General features: G+C 45.0%; 1 protein-coding gene across 2 annotated transcripts; it reads left to right on the forward strand.

Annotated features, from left to right (window-relative positions):
* Positions 1-386: 386 nt before the first annotated feature.
* LOC106732098 (uncharacterized) lies at positions 387-9,044 on the forward strand. 2 transcript variants are annotated; one of them, XM_025185246.3, is made up of 4 exons: positions 387-2,858; positions 3,595-3,930; positions 6,847-6,953; positions 7,620-9,044. In XM_025185246.3, exons 1-3 carry the CDS (start codon positions 2,693-2,695, stop codon positions 6,948-6,950), a joined length of 606 nt encoding a protein of 201 aa, XP_025041031.2. In that variant the 5' UTR covers positions 387-2,692; the 3' UTR covers positions 6,951-6,953; positions 7,620-9,044. The 2 variants fall into 2 exon arrangements, with proteins under 2 accessions (XP_025041031.2, XP_075765620.2); XM_075909505.2 differs by having other exon boundaries at positions 7,966-9,044.
* The last annotated feature ends 18,286 nt before the right edge of the window (positions 9,045-27,330 follow it).

Below are 27,330 nucleotides of genomic sequence, written 5' to 3' on the forward strand. Positions count from 1 at the left end.
ACACCTTGCTGCTTCATTCAAAAATCCAACAGCCTCATGGGAAAGTGGGTGGCTCAGGGGAGTGGTAATAGGCTTCAAAGTTGCCAGCTTCAATTAGCCTGAAGTTTCTTAGTTAACCTTCTGAGGTCTGTAGAATGGTTGGTGTGAAAAGAGGGAGGCTTTTCTGTTCAGTTTCTACTGGATGGCTGTGTCTAGACTGGCAAGTTTTTCCGCAAAACTGTTTTTGTGGAAAATCTTGCCAGCTGTCTACACTGGCCACTTGAATTTCCGCAAGAACACTGACGATCTCACGTAAGCAATCAGTGCTTCTTGCGGAAATACTATGCTGCTCCCGTTCGGGCAAAAGTCACCGTGAAAATGGTGATCGGGGCTTTTTTGCGCAAAAGTGCGTCTAGATTGGCACGAGCATTTTTCCGCAAAAGCACTTTTTGCGGAAAAGCGTCCATGCCAATCTAGACGCTCTTTTCCGCAAATGCCTTTAATGGAAAACTTTTCCTTTAAAAGCATTTGCGGAAAATCATGCCAGTCTAGACGTAGCCGATGTGTATCCACATAATTGCATCCCATCACAGTGACTATGATGTAGTCACAGATGCCCCTTGAGGGTGCCTGTTGGGGTGCTGACCCGGCCACTGCCACTCACCTTCATGCTCTCTGGGGCTCTGAGCTGAGGTCCCTGCCCCCACTGAGAAGCAGTACAGACACTGAACCACTTCAGGTCCAAGGAGAGTGCAGTTTAGGGCCCAGCCTCCTGGGATATCACTCCCCAGATGGGATCAAACCCCAAAGAATCAGGTAAGCCCCCTTTATCAATGAAAGGGGGAATGTGCACACTGGTTGCCCCCCCCCCAGGTAACACTCGTTTACACTGGGTTTGAGAGAAAATAAAAATGGTTTTATTAAGTGGAAGCAGTAGGATTTAAGTAGTAATAAGTGAAAGAAGGCAGAGCAAAGTAGGTTACAAATCAAAAGAAACAAAACCGCTTGGCTAATTCTCCACTGAAACCTCAGTGCAAACTTAAACTCACCCTAAAACCTCTTTTCCAGCTACCAGTCTAAACCAGGGCTCTCTTCCCCACCCTGGGGTCTCTGGCCCCTTCCTTCAGGTGCAGCCCAGCCAAAAGACCCAGGCCTCTCCTTTCCTATTCCTTTTGTTAAGGAGTTGAGGCCACTCCCTACCAACCACTGCTCAGACTTAAAGATAAAAGATTGTTTAACAGTGGCTCATCTAGAAGTTGCAGGTAACACCCTGCATGTCTCCCATTCATACATTTGAAACTCACCAAGTATTCCCCACTCCATGTGTCTAATTTTACACACACAAATGATACATACAATAGAGTAAGATAAACAGAACCAGCAGATCATTACATGAAGATCGATGAGTTACATGAAATAATTCACTCAAACCACCTTTGAGTTATGTATATTCATGTCCGTGAGTCCATTTCATAAAGAATGTGGTGGGGGAAGGTCCGTCACAGTATATTATCTGGGTGAGCACTCTCAGCGGAGGCCAGATATTTAATGGGCCCTAGACGGTAAATACTTTTCTCAACATCAGAACTTGCCCCTCTAGGGTAGTACTGAGGCATGATGAAGGGTGGATAAGATAGGAAGGGCAATGTGGGAGAATCTTCAACTGTTGCTTGAGTCTTCTGTGCTCTGCTGGCAGAAGATGTCTTGTTTAAGGGTTGTCCGTCGGGCACCTTCACTAACATTAAAGTCGTTCACATTTAGTTTGCTGCTGGAAGCTGATTTGCTAAGTAGAGGATTTTATTTCTCAGACTCTGAACTAGTGTAGGAGGCTGACCTCCCCTCTGCAAACACAGTCTATGGTCTTGATTGCCTTTATGAATTATTGAAACTGCTGTGGCTTCACTAATTTCTCCCCCCCCCCACACACACACACGTTAACCAGCACCCTTTAAAAAGCTATTGAAAAAGCAACAGAATTCACACTATTTTTTCATGCTTCATAACAACTAAAATCAAATATTTGTAAAAAGTTACCTGGGCTATCAGTTTAAATTGCTCTGAGCATTCAAATGAATTCATAAGTGGAAGCAGTAGGATTTAAGTAGTAATAAGTGAAAGTAGGCAGAGCAAAGTAGGTTACAAATGAAAAGAGAAAAAACCGCTTGGCTAATTCTCCACTGAAACCTCAGTGCAAACTTGAATTCCGTGGGAAAAAGAAAGTCTGCCTTCTCTGGTACGTGGTAATGAATGAGACAGAGAATAAACTGGGATTTTTTAAATTTTTTAAATACAGTTTGCTATCATCAAGCCATGCTGAAAAAGGAGAGAAGCTATAAAGACTATGGTCAAATACTTGAGAATTTCCACAATGTCACTGAAGTTGGTGCAAAGTGAAATGATGATGATTATTTAGCTCCATTCTAGGAATATGTGATTCTCAATGCTCTTGGCTGCAGATGGCCAGCCTTGGAAGAAATAGAACTTTGTGAGGCCTCCTTTGGTTAGGTAGGTAGGTAGGTGTGTGTGGGGGGGGAGTGTGTGTGTTGTGGTGGACTAGCTTTAACGGTCTTCTGGCTCTTTAAGAAGATCTCTACACCATGATATCTGTTAAATGAAGCTAAATGACAGTGTGGTTTAAATAGTGAACACGGAACTCGTAAGGGGAGAAGCTTGTACTTTGCAGACAGCTCATAGGTGACAATACAGGTTTCTAATGCACTCTCTCTGCTGTGAGAGGAAAGGGGTGCCGAAAATTGTCCAAGATTTCAATCTGATGGCCATCCAGAAAATGAGAACAATCAGGGGTTCGCTGATTGAGTGTGGAAGAGGCAGCCTTATTGTGGCTCTCCTGCTGACAGCATTGGGAATAAAAGATATAGGTAAGTAGAGTCCTGCAAATATGCCTTCTAGGTACCGTATATACATACTCTGTTTGCCTGTGCTGAAACTGTGCCCTATCTTTACACTGCTCTTGTTACCGCTGCTGGCTAGATTACAGCTAAGTGGGGGGAGGGTGTTTGACAGCCCATGTTATAATTGCACCTTTCACTTGGTTTGTGGATAAAGCCTGAGAGAGAAGCTGAACTCTGCTCTGAGGGGAAGGAGTATCTAGAGCTGACTGGAAAAAAAAAGTTTATTTTCCCTGTAAAACAATGAGATTATTCTTTTAAAAAACTGGACATTTTCAATCAAACTGAAAATTAAAAATTTTGGGCTTTTAGGCTTTCTGACAAAAATACACTTTTTGGGGGGAGGAAAACTGACATTTGTCAAATCCAATCTTCTGTCAAAGCTTGCCTTAGCAAAAAATATATGGCCAACCTGCATGTCTAGACCTTGTAGGACAATACTGAGGGATATCTCTTCCTCACACCTTTCTGTGGCAGGGCCGCCAAGTAACACTGAGGCTATGGGAAAAGCCAAATGATTAATTATTTGTATTAGAACAGCACCTGAGAGCACTAACCAAGATCAGGGCCTTATTGTGCCAGGCACTGTTCCCACAGAGTGAGAGACACTCTGCCCCAAGAGCTTGCAAGTGACTTGAAAAATACTAGGCAAGGTAATGCACATACAATAGTTAATGTGTGTTGTGTCTTCTCTCTTACTCCCCAGGATGTGACACACTTGAAATCATTTACCCATCAAACAGCGTTACCCTTAAAGAAGGTGATTCCCTGACCTTGAATTGCACAGTGAGGTACCAATTGAACCAGTCTTCAGATCCGAATGTCTATTGGTGTAAACATGTAGACAATCGGAACGACTGTGCTAAGGTTGGCAGAGAGCTGGAACACTTCCCATCAACAGAGCACTCCAATCCCCAAGCAAGGGTCATCTTGTCTCTGCAGCTTCATAATGTAAGTCAGTCACACAGCGGTGGTTACCAGTGCAGAGCAAGTGGGAGAGACAAGTCTGCAGTGGGTCACTATATCAGAGTGAAAGTAATTGGTAAGTAGCAGTAGCTTTACGGTTTGCTTGGGCCAAGAAGTGCTAGAGGGGCAAAAGCAATACATTCTTGTCCTCTACATTTACCTTTGATTAAAAAATGTCAGTGAACCCTAGACTTTAGAAAAGCGGACTTTGACTCCCTCAGAGAACTGATGGGCAGGATTCTCTGGGATGCTTACATGAAGGGGAAAGGAGTCCAGGGGTATGTCTAGATTACATGGCTCTATCGACGGAGCCATGTAAACTAGTTTATCCGGCATAGACAAAGAAGTGGGGATTTAAATAATCCCCGCTTAATTAAAATAAACATGGCTGCCGCGCTGTGCCGACAATCAGCTGATCCAACACAGCGCGGCAGTCTGGACACGGATCTGTCGGCTGGGAAAGCCTTTGCCGACCGATCCCTTATGCCTCGTGAAACAAGGTTTACAGGATCGGTCAGCAAAGGCTTCCCCAGCCGACAGATCCGCGTCTAGACTGCCGCGCTGTGCCAGATCAGCTGATCGTCGGCACAGCGCAGCGGCCATGTTTATTTTAATAAAGCAGGGATTGTTTAAATCCCCTCTTCTTTGCCTATGCTGGGTAAACTAGTTTACATGGCTCCGTCGATGGAGCCATGTAGTCTGGACATACCCCAGGAGAGCTGGCAGTATTTTAAAGAAGCCTTATTAAAGGCACGGGAAGAAAGCATCCTGATTTGCAGCAAGAAAAGCAAATATGGTAGGTGACCAGATTGGCTTACTGGGGAAATCCTTGGTGAGCTTAAACACAAAAAGGAAGCTTACAAGAAGTGGAAACTTGGACAGATGACCACTATCTTTGGCCACTATCTTTGAAAACTCATGGAGATTGGGAGAGATCCCAGATGACTGGAAAAAGGCAAATGTAGTGCCCATCTTTAAAAAGGGGAAGCAAGACAATCCAGGGGACTACAGACCCATCAGCTTTACCTCAGTCCCTGGAAAAATCATGGAGGGGATCCTCAAAGAATCCATTCTGAAGCACTTGGAAGAGGGGAAAGTGATCAGGAATAGTCAACATGGATTCATGAAGGGCAAATCATGCCTGACCAATCTGATTAGCTTCTATGATGAGGTGTAACTGGCTTTGTGGATATGGCTGGTAGCCCCACTTCATCTACAGGAGGTGAGAGCAGCCTCCAGTGTGGTTTGGATTTTCAGTACCAAAGCAGTTCCTGTAATTATGGGGGTTGAGGAAGAAACAAGGGCATGATGAGAGGAGTGTGAGAGTGCTATGTTGCCAGTCCGTAACTCAGAGGCAAAGCTCACTCCCACACTGGCTTGCCCGGTATTCACTCTTGTTTTTAACCCAAAACCTGATAAATTAACACACGGCAAAGAAATGCTTTAAAGTATATGAGCATTCACTCCTTGGTGGTGTTGGTAAGGATCACCCACCCCTTCGTTGAGCTGAATGTATGGTTTGGGAGGGTGGGTGCTCTCATACATGGAGCTCATGAGGTCAGAGCCAGCATTGCTGAACTACTTCTCACAGAGTTGAACTACATTTCTGTTCCACATGAATAAGAAAAAAAAATGCTGCATAGAGGACAGGAATGGCTAAATTATACCAGGGTCCCTGCCACTTTCCCTTCTAAATCCTCATGGGTGATCATGCAGAAAGTTCTCATCTGAGATTTCAAGCAACCCCTGCCCAATGCTCGAAAGAAAGCTCTCATCCCTTCCCTTGAACCTTCCAAAGTCCCTGCTGGTATCTCTGAGGCAAAGTCATTTCTGACACAAAGTAGATGTTCAGTACTTTCCTGCGCTGGATATAGAATGCTCCTGAGCCAGACAGAGGAGAGTGCTTAAAAACAAACTGCAGAAGTTCAGGGTAGAGGTTCAGGGCAACTAATCTAACAGGGAAGTCAAAGAGAAAGGAGACCATGTAGAAGCTCAGCCTAGGAGGAATCATTCATACCATGGGGTATAGCCAGCTGGTTGCAAGGCATGTTAAATGCCACAACTGGAATACACCCTTGAGTACAGGCAATACACTGTGGACTTCTATGCTGCAATTTGAGGGATGAGGGCCTGATACATGTAGCACGTGTGTGTTTGACATTATGACAGTGCTTGGCCATTTGCTATGCATTTAGGCAATGCCAAAGCTGTTGCCCCTGTGAATCCAAGCAGTTCCCTAATCTAGACATTCTCTGTTCCACCTCCTTGTCCACAAACATGAACCAAAATGCTATTCTATCTTTAAATGTCTCTCTTCCTACTTCAGCATCACCCTCTCCTTTCCTTCTGTCTGTGTTCCAGAGTCCAACTCCTCTAGTCTGCAACCATCAGTTGGCTCCACTTTTAAGTTACACAAAGAAAGAATTTGTCTTGCAGTCATAATATTATTTTATCCTTGCTTTTGCTCTCCCCCCATCTGTACACACAGAGTGAGCTCTGCACCACAGCTACTGTAAGCGATGACCAAACCTGAACTCTGTGTCCACACTGGAGTCACCTTACCAGTTCTCATGGATCGTCTTCACAATGCAATGCAGCATGGCACCACCCCAGCGTGGTGGTGGGTCAAAGCCTGCCAGTCACATCCATGCTACAGTACTCTGATTTGACATGGCTGAACTGAATAGGGCAAGAAGGAGCAGGTTCATCTTCTTTCCAAGCAGTTCACCTAGTTTAATTGTTAACAATGCATCAAAATTATATTCTCATTCACTGTAGTGTCTTTCATGCTGCCTGGAGCTTTCTCCAAAACATTTCATCTCACTTTTCAGTTTTTTTTCTTTCGTTACCTTCTCTGTGGCTTAAGAAAGCCACTGTGGTTTGAGTTTACAGCGAGATATAGAGTAGTTCCACCAACTGTTTTTGCTTACCCTAATTTTGTTCATGCTTGTAGCAGAAGAATTAAACCATGTGAGTTCTTTGAACGCAACAGGGAATCCAGAGGCTGTGTCTGAAGGCAACAAAGTTCTGAGGATGGATTCTTGGCTGGAAAAGATACGGACACTCATCATGATACTCTGGATGATTCTTCCTTAAAAGGTAGGAAAAGAAAGATGCATAAATTCTCTTGGGAGAGAGATCCTGTGATGTGCCATCCTCTAAGATTATAATAGAGCCACACAATGGGATTTCCAACATGACCCTGCTTTCCTTTTTCATAAGGAAACGACTATTTTGTAGAATACTGCCGGTCCCATTTCTGCCATATCATAGAAGTTAATGGACTGGAGTCCCCAGCCAGGAAGTCAGAGTGAACCCTGCTTGTATTAATGCCTATTCTTTCCTAGGCTTGGGACAAGGTGACACTGCTCCAACCTTGGTCTCCTGCAGACAGCAAGAGTGACATCTGTGGTTATCTGACTTGGTGTATGAAGCAGGCCATGTGGCTTTGGAGCAGATTTAGCTTATGGGTTTCATTTGTTGCTTATTAAGTGTGACCAGGAGGCTGGTGGGATTCTTAGTCCTGAGTTGTAGTAATGTAATCTGAGCCATTGTGCAAACAAGTACTGCGTATGGACTCTTTGTAGTTGATTTAAAGATGAGATGGCCATCTTAGGAGTGTGATGGCCCTTCAGCATGAACTCTGGGATGGCTTTTGGGGATTTAGGCTGGTCTGTGTTTGGACAAACATATGCTCTGTTAATGTGGACATAACACTCGACTCATTAATGGGCTGCTAGGGTTTTTTGTTTGTTTGTTTCTTAGGACATGTGTGATGAAGATGTGGTTTCTGATGCTTGGGAAGAGTCCACTAAACAGCAAAGTAACAGTTAATAGACTAAACTTCTATAAAGTTGTAATAGCAAATTCAGTGTATCAACTACAGAGCCAGTTGTATTTCATCATTTCTTGGAACACTGCTTCTGAAGGATTTTCAGGGGCTTAATGTCTGAGCACCTGGATACTAGCTTTGCAGGATTATTTACTGCACTAGTGGTTAACCTGTCAACACTCCACATCAGCCAGAGGGATTCACATAGTCATCAGCATCGCAAGTGAAATTCTGTAGTCTGTGATGCCAGTCTTGTGTGTTTTGTTTTCACTCTTTCAGAGAATGGATGTCTCCGTGTTTACATTTAAAGGGCAGGAAGAGATTTCTTTCCATCTCTTCTTTCTGGACCAACCCAAAGAGATCTTCTAAGCCTCGTTGCCTCAACGTGCCACTCTCTCTCTCTTTAAAGAGAGATTCTACAGTGCTTCTAGCCTGCCGCCATTTTCTGATCTGCATTGTCTTTTGACGTGTTCTGTCCTACCACCTTCTCTTTCTGGGTTGCTCTGAAGGTGCTGGAAGCTCTTCTTTAATCCCAAGCAAACTGGGGTTAGAATTCTGTAAAGAGGGTTTTGCAGGTTTTGTAGCATTAGGATAGATTCCCACTGGATTTATACTATGGGTCTGTTTGGGGGGGAAGGGGAGTGGAAAGAAACCCTCTAGGGATTTAGCTCCTAGATGTTAGCTTGTATGTGTGTGAGGAGAGAGAGCAATGGAAGTCTTTAAAAAAAAATCAGTTACAACAGCTTCTTTGGGGAGAACTTGAACATCCTCTCTGAGTATGTGGTGGGCTCCTCAGAGCAGGATTAACACCTTCTCTATTTGCAAAATTAGCACACCATGGGACCTACCGGAAATAACGAAGTACTAACTGTAAATCTAAGCACAGTAGCATTGGACTAGTGCATGAGAACTGGAAAATGAAAATGACCAAAGATTAAAAGACTAAAAGTTAAAGTAACTTTTCTATGGAGATTATAAATGTGCAAATGATTTTTTTAAATTCTTCCAATTAATTAATTATAGGATTTTAAATACAGTATTTTATCTTGACTGTATGCTTTTAAAAATATGTTTGCAAATATAATTGTATATATCTGCTTGTAAGGGGTTAGGGAACTCTTTTTAGAAAGAGCTTGCTATCAAATCTATGTGCGATGGTGCTGTGTTCATATCTGTTGGCACAGTTTTGAGCATGAAGCCTCTTGGTATCATTTTGTTTCAAAGTCCATGAGGAGCTGCCCTGAAGCTGCTGTTTGATCACCATTTCTAACCTGTGCCATGTTGTAATAGTTGTGCGGGCTATGTGGAATGTAAAGGCAGAGAATTATCCTATAAATGAATAAAATACATAAGTCATGTGATGTCTATCTCTGTTTATCACTGTCAATTAACCTAGTTATTTATCAACTGTGAGGGGCTGTGCTTCTTTTTATGTATACTTTGTGGTTCCTTTCATCATAAGTAACCTGATAATAAATCTCTATCTGAGTTGTTCAAATAATAAAGCGTTTGTTTATGCCTGACAGAACCTGGTGCTTAAAGGGCCTCCTCACCTTGCAGAGACAGTGTACGGTATGTGTGCATCACTAGCCATGTTGGACAGGAAGAACACTGTGTTGCTACCATTCAGTTTTCACTCAGTCCTAGTATTCTAGGATTCTATGAGAGGACCAGGCTCTACTGGAGGTGTTTTTAGGACTATTAGTCAGCTGACAGTACTCCCAAAAGCTACACTGGAGCATTATTCTATTTCGTTAGCATGGTATATCTCTACTTCCATCTAGTGGTGAATATATGGGTATCAATTAAATAAAGAGACTAATGAAAATTCTTGTATTTTGAACTTTTCCAGACATTGGAAGAAAAAGTAAGGATTGTACCCACAGAGAGAGATACTTTACTTAAGAAGTTAAAACCTCTTTGAACGCTCTTGCATTTTTATATTCTATTCAACATACCAGGTTGATGCCTTTTCATATACAGCATCACCAAAACAATTTTCTGCAGCCTACAACCCCCAGGTTATCTGTAATCTTTTCAGTAAAATGCACAATCCTTCACCACAGCAGGGCCACAATCAATAAGAGACTGTGAAGCACTTCTTTAGAGAGAGTTGTGTGTGTGTTTATAGGATGGCTTGAATAAAACAGTCTATTCCTCAGTTAAGCCACAGTCACTATGACTCCTGTTTCGATGGAATAGCTACAGATTATATGTCCAATATTGACCAAAAGCGGGGTCCCTGTTAGATGTAAATATCCACATGCAAAAAACCTGTAACATGCAGCTAAGGCTGTAGACAGGCTGTAGCCCTGTGTTCCTAGAGCCCTTCTAGCATGGGAGAGCTTGATTTCCCGATTTCAACCATTGGTAAAACAGGGAAATGCAGAGTTAAGGTGACAGGTCTTACCAACACAGTCTCTAGGAGAGCACAGTATTATTCCCCTCCCTCTGCCAGCCAGCAGGTACTCAGATCAGTGGGATTCATTAACCATAATGAAGGTCTAGAGGACTGTATCTGTGGGAGCTCTGACATGGGGATCTGGGCACAGATAAAATGGCAGTTTTGGATAAGGGGGTTAAGGAACTGTTTTATTTCTGGTATGGGATGGGGAGACACACATGTTTGGAATGTTAGTTACAGCTGGTAAAAATATTTTCCATCAAAACCGTTTTTCAATATAGTGATTGGATCTCCCTGGTCTGGCACCCTGGGGACCTGAGCAGTCCTGAACAAGGGAGTTTGCTGGACCAGGGGAGGTCAAGCTTTGGGCTTTCCCAGCGCTCCCCTCCTGGCTGCAGCCCAGCCAGTGTGCTCCCTGTATCCCACCTGCTGGGCTCGGCTGCCCCTAGCCCCCTAGTTGGTCTCCTCACAGGGCTGCTGGCACCACTGTATCCAGGGGCTCCCTCCCTGCACCTGGTCAGGCTCTTCTCTGGGTGGGGCTTCTCTCTGGGCCAGCCTCACTCTGGCCACAGCAGGACTCCGGACCTCTGGCTAGCAGGGCTCCCTGCTCTCGGCTGCTGGCCTTGAGGCCTGCCAGCCCCTTGCAACCTCGGAGGCTGGGGCTCTCTGGGCCAGAAACATTTGTGGTCCTGCCATACCATGGATGTTGCTGGACCAGAGTGTCCTGGATCATAGATGTTCAACCTGTAGAAAACTGAAATTTTGAATTAATGAAGTTTTCATTGGAAAATGTTCACTTATTCTAAAACAAGACAAACACTATCTCCCTCCCTCTCGCCCTCACAGACTTTTGGCTGAAAATTTGACATTTTTAGTGGAATTTTTTTTTCTGATCAGCTGTGCCATAGGCCAAGCAGCTTCATGCTGTTAGTATCTTTTTCTGCTGGAGGATTTCAAAGCACAACTGGCTGGGACCAAAGGTGAAAGTAAGCCCGTGTGCCCGAGTGCAGTGCGTGAGTAAGAGGTTGTCCAGCTGGGGATGGGGTTCTGGATGCTGCCAGCTACTGTCCATTAGGGTTGCCAAGTGTCCCATTTTGAACTGGACAGTGCAGTATTTGAGCTTTCTGTTTGGGGAAACAAATTGAGAAAATATAAATGTCCGGTATTTTCTAAATAAGTTGTGATGTAGATTGTGATGTAATGTCAAGTGTGTCCGGTATTTTTGTTGAAACCGTCTGGAAACCCTACTATCCATGGGTAAGGTTCCTGTGCCAGTGCTCCTTTCTGCCCCCTACAGGAGCTTCTCCCACTCTGCCCCTGGCCCCAGTGCCAGATAGCTGTGGGGAAAAGCAAACCACAGCCCCTGGTGGGCCCAAGCCAATATCCACAGCTCTTGGGTTACATGGCTACAGTGCACCCAGGTTCCAGCCCCGGAGGTCAGGTTTCCAGGCAGTGCAGTAGCTGTGCCCCAGCCAGCCCCAAGGATGTGGTGGACACACTCTCAGCCCCAAATTCACCCCAACCTCCTGCCATGAGATCTGACCCACCCAATCCTCTGCCATGAGCCCCTCCTGCCTTGACTCCTGCAGTCCCCACCCCTGCTCTGAACTCCCCACTTTCCCAACCGCCTGCCCTGAGTCCCCAAGGGGGGTTGCAACATGACAATACCTGTAAGAAACGTAAGTTACTTTCACCCCAACTGAGGGACAGCATTTTTGTTGTTGACCCGCTCTGTCTCTTTGTTGAGAAAATTGTTAAGTGTTAAAATGTTGAGTTCACAGATTATGGATGAGATTTTCAATACAAGAGATTTTTTGTTAAATTTCAGTGACTTCCATGCGGAGATCAGAGAAGGCACCATCAATTTAAGTTACAATACAGTTTAAATAGAGCTATAAGGTAGGTAACAATGTAATTAAAAATGGCTTGCTAAAAGCTAGCATAACACAGGTAGAGCCAACCCTAGGATCTCTGGAGCTTAGTGTATAAGCCTCTACGCTACAGCTTGAGCTACAAAGCTATTTGGTTTTCAGCAAAGGCTGTTGAGCCCACGCATTCTCTCTCTGTAAGTGCCACAACATGGGACAGTGATCCACACCCAGTTGGTGTGTGGGTTACACTAGCATAGTTCAAAAGTTCAGCTAATACCTCCCCATGATCCATTTTTATATCTTTTTGGCTGTTCAGCTGTTGCAGACATATACAGCAGTGTCTCAGAAGCGAGCCATAACAACATGCAGTGTAACAATCACACACAATTCAGGTACTTGATAGAGACAAATGCTCTAACGAGCCTATTTCAGTTAGTCATACACAAGGGCCCACACCTCAGAGGTTGGGCCCTAACACTGGTTTCTCCAGGGTTGTAGCTAGGCAGCTTGTACTGCAGCTGGAGAGCCTAGGGCTATGTCCCATCTAATTGCATAATGAGTCCCACATGAGAGGAATCAGGCAGTTTTCTAGGAAGAACAGAAGGTGGCTGTACCAAAAGGGGAAAGCTCGGGGAAAAAAGCATTCTGGTAGGCTCATGATAGTAGAGCGTGTGGAGGGTAATGCCCAGGTGAGCAGGAGCCTTCTGAGGGGCAGAAAAATCTTGTTTTGGGGGATTGGATGCCAGTGTTCCTTCTACCTTTTTTCCATTTGTGTGTGGAATAAATGTTATGTACACCAAGTTATGAGCAGATGTGCACGGTCAGTAGAAATACATGCTGGATATGCTCTGCTAATCAGTTGGGTGGCACTGGAATCTCTCCTAGATGGCCTTTCAAGTGGTGCACAGCTTACATGGAACACTGGTCAGCCTCCTAGCAAGGAAGGACTGGCTGAGAGATCAGACCCAGATGGAAGAGGAGTCCTGAAGCTGAGAGAACAGGCTAGAGCAAGTATGGACTTTTCTTTGTGTTACTAGACTGGAGTTAAGTGTGCGGTTGTAGGTTGTTGTAAACGGGTTCTGGTATTAACAGTATCCCTGAAGGGGACTCGTTTAACTAGAGAGAGCCTCTGTGGGTCCTTAAGGGCCTAGAACAGAGGCAAAACAAAGAAGTAGAGCCTCTGGCGCAGGGGTGGGAAACCTCAGGCCCATGGGCTGGATGTGGCCTCTGGCTTGCTGAGATCTGGCCCCGAGGCTCAGGGATTCCCTCCTTGATTCGGGGAGCATATGCTGGTGTTCCAGCCCCCCTCGCTACCCACCCATAGGGCTGGAGCACACAAAATCTACTAGCCTGGCCCCCCACAGGTGCTGATGTGTGAGGGGAATGTGAGGAGTGTCTTTCTCCTTCTCACTTCTCACTGGTGTGTGGCTCCCGACTGATTTTTCTGTGGGTCAGTGGCCTCTGACCCCAAAAAAGTTTCCTCACCCCTGCTCTAGAGACACCTTTGGCAAGAATAGGGACTCAGGAAGCAGCTAGAGTTGCCAGGTGTCCAGATTTGAGCCAGACAGTCCGGTATTTGAGGGTTCTGTCCAGGAAACAAATTGAGAAAATAGCGGACATATAAAATGTCTGGTATTTTCTAATTCATTAAGGTTATTATTAGGTGTATCAGTACGTACTTGAGAACTGCCTGGCTGGTAGACACGCTCATGCTGCATGCGCATGTCTACTAGCCAGGCAGTACACAACTACGTGGGGCCAGGGCAGGAGGGAATCCCCGGGGCTGGATTTGTTAGTGATTTGCCGGGACTGTCCCCAGGACGGGCAGTACCCCGAGACCTGCATGCGTCCGGGTAAGTCCCGCTCCCCGCTGGCCGATTCTCTCCCCCTGCTCCTCCTCCTGGCCAGCCCTGCTGCCTGCCGGCCTGTCCCCGCCCCCCATCTTGCTCCCCCCTACCAACCCTGCTTCCCGCTAGCCGGTTCTCTCCCCCTCTTCCTCCCGATCTCCCACAGCCAGCTCTGCTCCCCTCAACTCCCTCCCGGCCAGCCCTGCTTTCCCACCAGCCGCCCCGCACCCCGATCTCCCCCAGCCAGCCCCACTGCCCATGACCCTCTTCCCCCCCCCCCCAGCCCTGCTTCCTGCTGACCCGTTTCTCCCCCCCACACACCTCCTCCTGGCCTACTATGCTCCCCTCCCGGCTGGTTGTCTGCCTACCCCTCATCTGAGATCAAGTGTGTCCCGTATCTTTTTTGAAGCCACCTGGTAACCCTAGAAGCAGCAATCCTGTTATAGCCACAATGTTTCTTTCTCTAGGCCTGTGGTCATCAACCAGTCAATCGCAATCGACTAGTCGATGGTGAGGGCTTGACCAGTCAATCGCACCACCTACCTGCAGCGAAAACGGAGGTAGTGGCGGCTTCCTGTGGGGTGGATGTAAGTCCTGCAGCTGCACGCCACTTCCGGGGGTTCCAGAAGTGTGCTGGCTGCTCCCCTACCTCAGGTCTGTGGTATGCCGGAACTTGCGGGGGGGTCCACAGAGGAGGTGCGTGCTGGAGCTTCCCTCCTCTGCGGGAAGGGGAGTTGGCCCTGGAGGAAGCGCACACGGGGGCTTCCCTCCTCTGGGGGGAGAGGAAGTCCTGGGAGGAGGCTGGTGCAGGGGACTCTCTACCCCCACTGGCACCCTGTCCCCTCCCAGAGCTTGCCCCTCTCGCCCCGTCCCACACCCAAATCCCTCATTCCCACCCCAGAGCCCACACATCCTGTCTCAACCCAGTGAGGGTCCAGCTAGGCTGAAGGAGTTTTTCTGGGATTCCAGAGATATCCCGGAAAAACTCTTCCGCATCCAGGGTGCATTTGTTCTTCTGCTATTTTTAGTGGAAGAGCAAACATGCTCTTTCAGTAACCCCTATGTTCCTCGTTCCACGAGGAATAAGGGGGATTCCAAAAGAAGGGGGGTTTCTAACATTTAGTCCAGTCTAGACAGGCCAAGTGTTGGAAAAACCTCTTCCTACAGAAGAATTGGGGGGAAAAAGTGGCAGTGTAGAGTGTATAAGGGCTGGGGATAGCAAGTGATGGAGAGCAGGAGAATAGAGAGGGCGGGGCTTCAAGGAAGGGGTGGGGTTTTGGGGGAAGGATGAGGTGGTAGATCTTTGCTTGTTCTGAGATTTAAAAAGTGATCTTGGGTGTAAAAAGGGTGGAGACCACTGCTCTAGGCTTTCTGCCTCAGAGCAGGTGTAGTCATTGAAGCAGAGGGAAATGGCAGATTCTGGCCAAGCAGAATTTCAGGATCCATTCAGAACATTCCCCAACTTGCTGTGCCCTCCCTTGTGCCACAAGCCCAGCTGCACATGTTGCCCTCCTGCTTCCTGACAGCTTTTCCTACTCGGCTATACAGACTGCCTCGCTCCCTCCCATCCAACTGCCCCTCCCTTGGGCTATATACTTTGTATTCAGTTTTATGGAGCCTCATCACTGTCATCTCTGGCCCCAGGGACTGTGTTTACATTTACCCTCATCTCAGAATCCTCACCCTCTATCCTCGCTTCTTCTCAAGGCAGCCAGTGCTGCATTCAGCAAGCCCCGCTTCATCCCCAGTCGTGTCACTGCACCCTAGGGTTGCTCGGTGCTCTCGCCTCTCCCTCAGGTCACTCCCATGGAATGATGGGGCACTGGTAGGACTTGAAGGACTGGGGGAGGGGAACTGCATTCATGGTACTACTTCTGTCCCTGTCACCTATGTAAGGCCACTAGCCAGCAAGGGTGGGTCGAAAGATGTCCCAATGGAATAAGGAGGCCAGACCTGACCTGAATCAGTACAGGAAAGGAGTCATACTGGCCAGGCCTCATCTCCTTTCCTCACCTGGTGCTAAACTCTGGTCTCCTAGCAGCAGGGGATGGGCAGCAGCAGTCATCTGTGAGGCTTACTAATGCTTACCTGCCACTCCTTGTACACAGCTATATCTGTCTGGGTGCAGGAGTGCCTGCAATTTTGGGTCTAGTTACCAGTGATCTATTTTTATTTTCTTATACAGCATCCAGAGTGCATTACAAGTCCATATAAAGTCCCTGCCCAGAAGAGCTTTCAGACTAAATTGATGGTTCCTAACATTTTGTTCAAGGAGTGTCCCCTTAGGATGCTTTGGCAGATGGATATCCTCAACTTATCTATGCCCCAGTTCAGATTCGTCCCTGTGCATTTGGTCTCTGTTCTTTTCTGCCTGTCTTTTCTTGTTCTCTTCCCTTCTGCTTCTCTTCTTTTCTCCAACCCTGTCTCTGCTTTCTACAGAATCCTAGCAATGCAGAACTGAAGTCTCAGTAGATCATATAATCCAGTCCTCTGCACTAGTGCTAGACAAAGTGTTATGTATAGCAGTGGTACTCGCAGTTATGTGACTTGGGAGCCACATTTGCAACTGCCATGAACCCAAAGAGGCACATGACTAGTGTATGCCCTGCACGCCTCCCCACCGAACACACACATACAATAATATTAAATACACAACTATAAATATAACTAAATACTCTAAATGTTTCAAATGTTCAGTACAATTAAAAACTAAATGTAGCTCACTTATATTTATTGCATGAGGGTACAGAATATAGGAGGGAGCTCCAGGCTGGAGCAGACCTGAGTGTTGAGGTGTGGAAGGGTATGAGGGAGCTGATTGGGGTGCAGCCCCTGGGCTGGGGATGAGTGGTTTGGGATGTAGGAGGGGGCTCCAGGCTGGGACGAAGGGGTTTGGAATGCAGAATGGGGCTCAGGGCAGGAGGTTGGGGATGCGTGGGGTCTGGGTGAGATTTAGGATGTGGGAGCTCTCAGGATTGGGGGTGGGATACTTACCTCAGGCAGCTCCCATCTGGTGATGCAGCAGGGCTGAGGCAGGTTCCCTGACTGCCCTGGCCCTCTGCCACTCCTGGAAGTGTCTGGCACAGGGGAAGGCAGGTGGCTCCACATGCTGCCCTTGCCTGCAGGCTCTATCCCCACACCTCCCATTGTCCATGATTCCCAGCTGATGGGCGCTTCAGGGACGTTGCCTGTGAGTGAAGGCAGCGCATGGATTGAGGGTTGGTGCCTCCATGATCACTGTGCAGCTCCAGCCCAAGCGGGTAGGTGGGAACAGCAGCACACGGTGCTGCCTCCCTGACAGCCAGATCAATTCAGGTACTGTAGTGGCTGCAGCCTGGAGCCCCACAAAAAGATCTGGACTCTTAGCAGCCCAGAGATATCTCCCTGTGGTGGGCCTCCTTAGCTGGCGGCCCTGGGTTACAGCCCCTAAAACTCCTGCATTAATCCTCCTGCGCTCCCTCCAGGAGCGCCACGAGTCAGCTGTTTGCAGCGCTCTGGGAGGGAGCCCTGAGGAGCTGCAGGCAACATCTCAAAGAGCTGTATGTGGCTCACGAGCTGCAGACTGAGAATCACTGATGTAGACTATCCCTGGTAGTTGTCCATCTGGCCTGTTCTTATAAATCTCCAGTGATGGAGATCCATAGCCTCCTTAGATAATTTGTTCGAGTGTTTAACTGACCTTACCACTAGGAAGTTTTTCCCAATGTCTAACCTGAACCTCCCTTGCTGCAATTTATGCCCATTGCTGCTTGTCCACTGTGGACAGGACAAGGAGAACAATTCATCATCATCCTTTTCATAACAACCAGTTAGCTCTTTGTGTACCTGTGTGGCCCCTCACCCTCTGTTTTCTCTACTTCATACTAAACAAACCCAATTTTTTTCTCTTTCCCCTCTGAACTATCTTTAATTTGTCCACATCTTTCTTGATGTGTGGCACCCAGCACTAGATACAATGCTCCATTAGAGGCCTTATCAATGTCAAGTGTAGTCGGAGAATTACTTAGACTCACAGAATACTAGAACTGGAAGGAACCTTGGGAGGTCATCAAGGCAGGACCAAGCACCACCTAGATCGGGGTGGGCAATAATTTTTAAAAAGGGACACTTCAGAAATTTCTGAAGCGGTCCTGGGGCCCCCCCGGAGTGGGGCCTTGGGCAGATGGGTGGGGCCAGGAGACTTCTTGTGCCCTTCCCCATCCCACTCCATTGGCTTGGGGTGAGGGAGCGTGAGAAATCTTCTCACTCCCTCTCCTGCCCCACCCCCTAGAGAGAAATGCCAGCTATTTTAAAACAGCTGGCGTTCCCTCTAGATGCCTAGTAGGAGGAGACCTCAGATGCTCTCCCTGCTCCCAGGCCAATCAGGCCTAAGGACTGGGGCGTGCGTGAAGTTTCCTCATTCCACAAGAGTGTGCAGTGGGTAGAGAGACACGTCGGCAGTTTTAAAACAGTCGACATGTCTCTCTAGCCCAGGCTGGGGAAAGGGCACTCTGCAGGCTGGATCTGACCTGCCAAGTCAGTGGATTCAGCCCGCAGCCATCCTGCTGCTCCCCCACTCCCAAGCCAATCAGGTTTCCATTTCTATTTTTATCAAAATTAGTTGATAAATAAAGGAGAGATGGGGGGTTGCGGGGGAGAGAAGACTCTCTCTAAATACAGACATTTTTGTTCATATATGATAAATATACACAAATACCCTTTTCCTTCATTAAGGTTCACGATTAGCAGGCGGGATGCTGGGACAGAGAGGGGAACAAATCCAATAACTGCACTTGCAAAATTAGTATATCTGTAAGTAAACCAGCTATCAGTCTCCTAAGGAAGCCTTTTGTTGGGCAGCTGTTACGAGTAAAACTCTGATCATGCCTTCATAACTTTATTTAAATACACAAATAATCTCGCTGCTGGTAAAATTAGGAAAAATGTGAGGTCAGAGACATCAGTGTTGTGAAGCAATCGTACCAAGCGCTTATTCATATGGGACTCGTTTTAGGAGTATGTATCGCATCTCGCTTGGCTGGTAACAGCTGGAAGGCAGCTTGCTCAGCCATATAGTGCTTTTGCTCCTGTTTTTCTTCATTTTCTTAAGTGTGAGTGTGTTCTTCTCTTGCTCTGTACATCTGTACAATTTTATAGTTAATGCACATATCACTTTCTCCTTCACAGAACTGAGTTTGTAGGTGATCATCTTATGGGCTTGTGTTGAGGAGAATACATTCGTGTTGGCTTCCCTCTGTCATTTTTGGGAAACATCACTGTATTTTTATAGTTTTGCAACAGAAAAATCACAACCATTCATTGTTTCCTAGTGGAAATTTAATCATTTGTAAATATTTCATATACAATCTGTATAAACATATTTCCCTAACAAAATTGATCTTACATCTTCATTTATTCATATTGAAAGAAGGATAATTCTTCTTATTTGTGGTGCAAAAAAAAATATATCCTTTCTTGTTTTCCTGTAAAAACATAAAATGTTTGTTTACTGTTTTCACAGAAAGGACATTGAATATATAAATGCACTTTTGGGGGCCTCTTACACTTGATTTTAGAGACTCAGAATACCATAGTCTCGCTGGGGTGGGGAAGCAGAGAGGTGTCCATTAGTGATTCCATGAGTCTAGACACATATTGTTGAAGTTTAGGTTGCCTGATTCTGCAGCCCTGTTGATGTGAGCTGCTCCTGTGGTCACCTGCTTTTGGGGCCCGTGGGAGGGGGGACATGAAATACTTCCCACTGCATAACCCACTCTCTCTCACAAGGGCACATTGGTGAAGGACAGAACTGAGTCTATAGAACTTTCTGCACTCCCAACGTTCTTTTTCCTCTGGACTAGGAAAGGGCCTTCCCAGGCTGGTGAGCTCTGGTTGGAATGAAGACAGTGCTATATCTGCTTGTAACAATCTGTTGTGCAATCCGAAAACCCTCATTAGCACAGCCAGTTACCAGAAGTTCCACTAACTGCTGTACAGACAAGTGAGACGATTGATGGGGAGATAAGATAATCACATCTCAGGTGTGAATTGCTCACAAAACACCAAGCCTTGCAACTTCACAGGTACTGAAATTGTTCCTAAAATTGCAAGCCTATTGCTGCAAAGAAAGCTACACCATTTTGAAAAAAGCAGCTGTGGTTAACATGTCTTTAGAAGTGTTGATGTGTATAAATAGAGGACGACCTTGCTGTCTCTGACGTTGAGCATTGGGCATTTCTGGTTCACTTTTACAGGGGGTGTGAGGTTTTCCATCAGAGATCTTGTATTTCAAGTGTTCCTGCACAGGCATTGACTTGTTTTTCAAAAGAATGCTTTTGAAGATGTGTATATAGGGAGGGTGGGAGTGGCTACTTTTAGTATATTTATACATTTCTTTCATATTCTATTTATTATGAGTCTATCACTAGTATTTTAGTGGGTGGGGGAGTTAGGGAATGGGGCAAAGATTTTATATATATATTATATAATTAAATTTTTTATTTATTTTTAGGAAAGTAAGCACTTGTCATAAAAAAGGTTTGTTTTGTTAAAAGTCCGATTTTCCTTTCACAAATTTTCAACCAGCCCTGGTAAAGAACAGTTTTTAATCAGTATGGTGAGACCAGGCTGTGCTATCCATTTTCCCCTACTCCAGTCTTGCCACCATTTGTGCTTTTTATTATGGGATTTGCATTACTTAAAGCCTTACTGGAAACAGTGGCCGTGGCAAGTAGCAGTTTTCAGGGTGTGGCACAAAGCAGGAATAAAATGCTACCCAGAGAAAACTTTCTGCTCACGCCAACAGTAGCATTTTTGCACTTACTGTGCTCAGGAGCAAATGAAATCATGCTGGCCAAGGCACAAGAGACTCAGGCCGTGTGCACACACTTGTTCATCATACTTGAACTTCTAGTCCTATCAGAAAACTTATTTTTTGCAAAGTACTCTTTTCTCAGGCAAACATCATTTAACAGCCAATGGAGAATTTTGTATGATCTTTTAAATTCTTGTTAGCTGAAGCCCGGTACAGCTGGTGCTTGAGCATTTACCCCTAGTGAAATCTGGTGGTAGAATGAGAGAGTTTGAGAGGCTATGAAGGAAGAGAAATTGTTTTAAAATCTTCAGAAAGTGACACTCCCACAGCAGGATTTTCAGGAGTATAAAAAAGTTTTAAAAATATGAAAAAAGAGGTAGCAGCCACTACAGCTAAAACCCTGGAAATCTTATTTGACTTTCTTGAAAGCAAAGGTGGTGAGAAACAAATATAGACTGGCAAACAGCCATAGTAAAAGAACTAAAGTCATTGGTGAGATCAAAGTCATTGAAGATGAAAGTGGAAATGTTAGTGAGAACCAGATGAAGGAACAGTGAAGCAATGACTTCAAAAGGATTATGAATGAAGAGAATCCAAAAGAACCCTGCCATATGATAAAACCAAACTAGGGTCTGATAGCACCAATCCTAGGAGCAGAAGTTACAGAAGCATTAAGCAACACGAAAAATAAAAAAGCTCTTGGCCCCAGTGACATATGAATAAGAAGCATGGAAGTGCCTGGGACATGTAGGCATGAACATATTGACACACGAGCATAATTTCATCCTGAGGGCTGAGAAGATGCCAGGTCACACAGCCCAAATCCCCTTCTGAGATAAAATGAACTCAAGTAGAATGAGTTCCTTGCCCTTCAGGGCCAGTTACAATCAAAATAATTTCTTACCACAGTGGGTCAAATTCCTTGTCTGGGATTGAATCAGCAGGGTTCCTTAGACCCCGCCACTGACTGTGGCCAGTAACAGGCCCTGTTCTGTCCTAGTTCCTCTGGCTTTAACCTCAGGAACATCCTTCCTCAATATCCTGGCTCCTAACAGGAACTGACATGCAGACAGCAAACCTTTAGACCTGCTGGGCATTGATTAGTTGTTGCTAGTCCCCAGCCCTTCTGGCTGCTGAAGGACCCGGTCTCATGGCTTTCCAAATGCTGCTCTCTTTCTTAACATAGTTTCATGGAATGGGGTGCTGCAGAGCAGTGTAACTTTGTGGTAGGAGAGTCAAAGGCCTGCTTCCCTCCATCACAATATAAGACTGTGGTGACTATTGTGGCGCTAAACTCATGAGCCACATGCACAAGAAGATTTGGGCAAAAGTTATTGATAAAAGGCTATAAAGAGAAATGAAGCTCAGTGACGATCAATTTGGATTCATGCTGGACATGTCAACAATGGATGCTATCTAGGATTGCCGACTTTCTAATCCCACAAAACCAAATGCCCCTTCTCTGAAGTCCCGCTCTCTGCTTGATCCATCTCCCTCCTTCACCCTTCCTCACTTTCACTGGGCTGGGGCAAGAGGTTAGGCTGAGGGGAAAGGGCTCCGGCTGGGGGTGTGGGCTTTGGGATAGGGCTGGGGAGGAGGGGTTTGAGGTTCAGGAAGAGGCTCAGGCTGGGGGAGGTGTATAGAAGAGTGCAGGCTCTAGGATGGAGTTTGACTGTGGAAGGGGACTCTGGGTGGGGGCAGGAGTTTGAGGTGTGGGAGGAGTTTGGGGATAGGGGTCCCAGCAGCGCTTACTCCCAGGAAGTAGCTGTCAGGTCCCTGTGGCCCCTAAGTTCCAGGAAGGTCAACAGGCACCTTGCCTGCAGCACCCATTGGTTGTGGTTCCCAGCAACACTCAGTGTGGGGTGTGGAGCCAACACTCAATGCGGGGTAGTGAACAGAGCCTCTCTGCACCTAGGAGCCACAGGGATCTGGTGGCACTTCTGGAAGCCAGATGGAGCTGGGGCAGGTAGTGAACCAGGCCCCTGCTCTGCCACCAATTGGACTTTTAAAGGCCCAGTCGGCATTGCCACCAGGGTCCCTTTTTGACTGGATGTTCTCCTGGAAACTGTAATGCTATCTTTGCACTAGGATTGCTTGTGGGAAAAATAGAGAGAGAGAAGGGAACTCCCCCTTTCCCCCGCATGTAGTATTCATTGATCATGAGAAGTTTCATGAGATTACATTCTGAGAGAAATCATCTGATGGTGTATGAGAATGAAAGAGATGAAGACAGCATTGTTAAAATGGTTAACTGGATAGATGGTAGTACTTAAAAGGTTAACCATTTCAACCTAGATCCCTGTGGGGCTGTTCCAGCCTGGCATGGATGGCCGCTGCGAAGTTAACCTGTTAAACCAGTAAGCCTAGTTAACCCTCATATTTATTGGTGATTAACCAATTAGCATCCTTAGCTGAAGACTAAATCAGACTTGCCCAGGACATGAATGAGGGTTCTGTTACCATAGTTAAGCTAGGGGGAGAAACTGAATAGTCTTGAAGTACATCAGGACTTGGCACTAAACCCCTTTTTGTTCACATTGGCAATCATGTAGAAAACATACAGGCTATGTCTAGACTACATTCCTCTTTTGAAAGAGGAATGTAAATGAAGCAAATTGAAAGTGCAAATGAAGAGCGGATTTAAATGTCCCGTGCTTCATTTGCATATTCGCATCTGAGTGCTTTTTCGAAAAAGGGTTTTTCAAAAGCGAAAGAACAGTCTAGACGGGGTTCTTTTGAAAAAAACTCTTTTTGAAAGAACCCAAACTCCTGAAAAAATGAGGCGTATGGGTTCTTTCAAAAAAGGTTTTTTTTTTCAAAAGAACCCCATCTAGACTGCGCTTTCGCTTTTGAAAAACCCTTTTTCGAAAAAGTGCTCGGATGCGAATATGCAAATGAAGCACGGGATATTTAAATCCATGCTTCATTTGCACTTTCAATTTGCTTCATTTAAATTCCTCTTTCAAAAGAGGAATGTAGTCTAGACATAGCTACAGAGTGTTACCGTGGTACATGCATTCTGAAGATGAAAATGAGGAGGAAAAGATAAGCACTACAGCTACAGTGCCATTGATGGTTCTAGTAAAGGTTCCTCCAACTCTTCCATTATAATTCCATTTTCAGGTCACTTGTAACTTTCCAAAATTATCAGCTCTGAGGCTGAATTTTTCCCAGGGCTCATCAGTAGCTGTCTTTCAGAAAGTGAAATTTTCTGGGGAGTTTGCATAAAAATAGCCCACTGCCTTAGGCGTGTGAGAAGAGGGTTGGGGTATGATGAGGATTACAATTTTCCCCAGCCCCAGGCCCCCGACATGTCTAACTTCTTATCCACAGGGTCATACTAAAACTAAAAGAATATATAAAAATGAACACTTGAGACACTTATTTCCACTGCAAGCAAAATTCTTCTAGGAATTAGCATATTCCTTGGCCAACACCTCTCCTTTCTGGGAAAGTGTTCTCTGGTAGCAGGCCTCTGGAAGAGAGAACTCTGTGTATAATTGAAACTGTACCTGGGTGATAGCCAGCATTACACAGGGATAAATCAAGCTTTGTAATAGTACATTATAATGAGCTACTTTGGAAAAAGTTTAAGCTTTGAAAAAGATGGGTGGGAAGGGATTGATACAAAGTGTTCTTGTGGTGGGTGGCATAATGCCTGCCATCAGATCTAGGATAGATCCACACACTGTTGTGTGAGGACACCAATGTCATAGAAAATGTGTGGGATGTTTAGGCAATGCAGCCTTGTCTTATTCTTCTGGATACCTCTGCTGTTATATACTACAAGTTATGCTCTGCATTTAAAAGCAGGGAAAGTTAACATTGCTATGGGCACCTTACATTTTTTTGTAATTTTTTGTGTGGAATCTCCACTCAGGACTCACTGAGACCTGAGTGGAGCACCCACAGGGACACCACTTAAAGGAGAATGATTAATTTTGTTTGACAATTTCATGAAAAAAAAGTTGGAAAAGAAATTGCCGCTTATGTATTAGAAATTCTGGAAGGCTTCAAATTAAATTTTCAACTCTGCATTGGCCAATCCTATGACAATGGATCCAATATGGCTGGGAAGTACAAGTGAGTACAAACAGTTCTTCTTGAGCAAAATCCAAACTGTATTGTCTCCCATTGTGGCAACCACACACTAAATCTTGTCAGTGTTGATTGAACTGAATCATGCAAGGAAGCAATCACATTCTTTGGAACAATCCAGCAGTTGTACAACCTCTTTGGTAACAGCCCTTAAAAGTGGGAAATTCTGAAGCAGTATTTGCCTGTTTCCCTTCATGGCATGTGGATGAGATGGTCAGCACAAATTGATGGCATTAAACCAGTTGCACAGTATTTGGACTTTGTGAGAGAGTCTTTAAGTGAGTTTGAATCTCTTACTCTCCCAGCACAGGCTCACACTGAGCTTAAGTCAATTCAGAAGTATACTTCCAAATTTGAATGCATTTTAATGTCCATGTGGATGAAGCTGCTAAAAATGATTCACAAAACTAATCTTGTAATTGAAGGACGTAATGTTATATTAGATGGTGGCAGGGATAACAATGAAAGACTTCTTAAAAGATATCCGATCAGTGGGATGCAATCCTTTCTGAACCCAAATCAGTAGCACAGGGTATTGACATTTCATCTGAATTTTCCACAAATCACAGCCTAACATCTCAATCTGATGGAGAAAGGCACTACCGAGTCAATTTTTTTAGTTATTAATGACTCCATCAAATCTGGTCTTACATATCGATTTGAGTCACCGCAACAAATTTGTACCCTTTTTGGATTCCTTTAGGAGTGTGATGAAGATCTATATTCAGCAGCTGAACAGTTTCAACAAAGGTAAAACAATGAAATTTTAGAGATCTCTCTCTGACGGCATCATCTTCCTGAAATGTATATATTCCACCAAATTTAAGTTGGACTGTAAACCGAACTGCTTCAAAAAATAGTCAATCTCAGCTTATCAACACTATTTTCTAATATCGCAATTGCATTACATATTTTTGTCAGTTTCCCTGCATCAGTGGCATCAGGTGAATGCACATTCAACGTGTTAAAACATGTAAAGAACTGTCATCATTCTACAATGGGAAAGAGCATTTGAATGGGCTCTCAATGCTTAACATTAACGATGTTGCATGTAAATTAGATTTTTTTTTCTTCAACTATAAACAAGTTTGCACACACCAAAGTCAGAAAAGCAGTCCTAAAATGGAGAGTTTTGCTTGTCCAGTTTTAAGAAGTTATAATAATTATATGCAGGTGCTTTATTAATAGATGACTATAATGTTCCCTTCCCTTCTGCCCTGACAACGTGTGGTTCTGTGAAAGAGAAACGGCCTGGCCTTAGAAGATGGGCATGTGCTTTATGAGATGAATGGGGCTTTGAAAAATGCAACAGTGAGTGAGGCCATGGTTCTCATGATCTGTATTGAGTCCTATCTAAGGATCTGTCACAAAACTGTGGGACTCTTAAGATGTTTTAAATTCTGATAGGATTGGTGTTGGTGCCTGCCTATTGACAACACAAACTAAGAGAAGCTATTCTACATATTTAATAAACAACCTGCAGAAGCCCGTGCAATACAAAACAGTGGAAAGTAAAGTGAAATAAAAGCAATTGTTCACTTAACTGTATGCCCACATCCTCCCACACAAGTCTGGTCTGAACTGAGCTGAGTTGTAGCTGCAGGACAGTGTCTCCCAAACACCACGGCAAGACATTATGGTTTTGTGAGGTCAGTGATCTTAATTGTTTCTCCTTTAAAATCACAGAGATGCAGATAATAGGATTTTCTGTCTAAGTAGGTGCACAGCATTGAGAGAGGGAGATTGTGATGCCTGTCTATGAACAGAACGGGACTGAAATGGGTTCAGGCAGATGAGAACAGTCGCAGAATCATGGAACCATTTGGTTAGAAGGGAGCGTAAGGGTCTTTTAGGCTAATCTACTGCCAAGATAAAGGATGTTGTTTAAACTGTCCAAGACAGTCATGGGTATTACAAGAGGAAAGAATGAGCAATGAGGATTGAGAACTGAAAGAAAACAGAAATTGCTTTTAGCTCAGTACTAAGAATGAATTCGAAGAGAACTTTACACAGAGTTTTGTGGAAAAAGAGCACCCTGGAATATTCTGAAGAGGTTCTTTAGAATTACTGGGACAATTGGATCTGTTGGGTGCCTATTTTTTTAAAAGGGGCTTGACTGAAAATAGGATTCCAAATATTTCATAGTTTTGACAGTGTTTAAAAGCTTGTTCCTCTGTACTGTCTGCTTGGCCTGTGGAGATGACTTGGAGGTCTCAGGTCAGTTTCTAATGGACAGGTTATCCACATAATAAATCCCCATGACTACTCTACCTTGATAGGATTTTAGCAGAGGGCAGCAGTGTCAAAAATTGCATCGACACTGTAATGTCTACTTTCCCATCCCCAGAGGTAGTGCTTTCAAAAGGCTGAAGCATACTAGCACTGCTACTGCCCATGCTGCTCCTTTTCTGTGACTCTACTCCAGAGCTGAGAGAGATACATTTCACTAGCACTAAAATTCATTAAAAATTAAACACAACATGAGCAGTAGCGTACTTCTATTGTTCTATCCATTTGCATAGATGCTACAGTGCCTATATTACAAAGGCTTTATCTGGATGTTCTGGTTAAGTCTAAGTGACAGTTGCGACATTTAAAATAATAAACCATAGGCTCAAGACACTAGTTACA

This window comes from Pelodiscus sinensis, chromosome 1 (assembly GCF_052426305.1).
Source record: "Pelodiscus sinensis isolate ZL-2025 chromosome 1, ASM5242630v1, whole genome shotgun sequence".
Taxonomy (NCBI): domain Eukaryota; kingdom Metazoa; phylum Chordata; order Testudines; family Trionychidae; genus Pelodiscus; species Pelodiscus sinensis.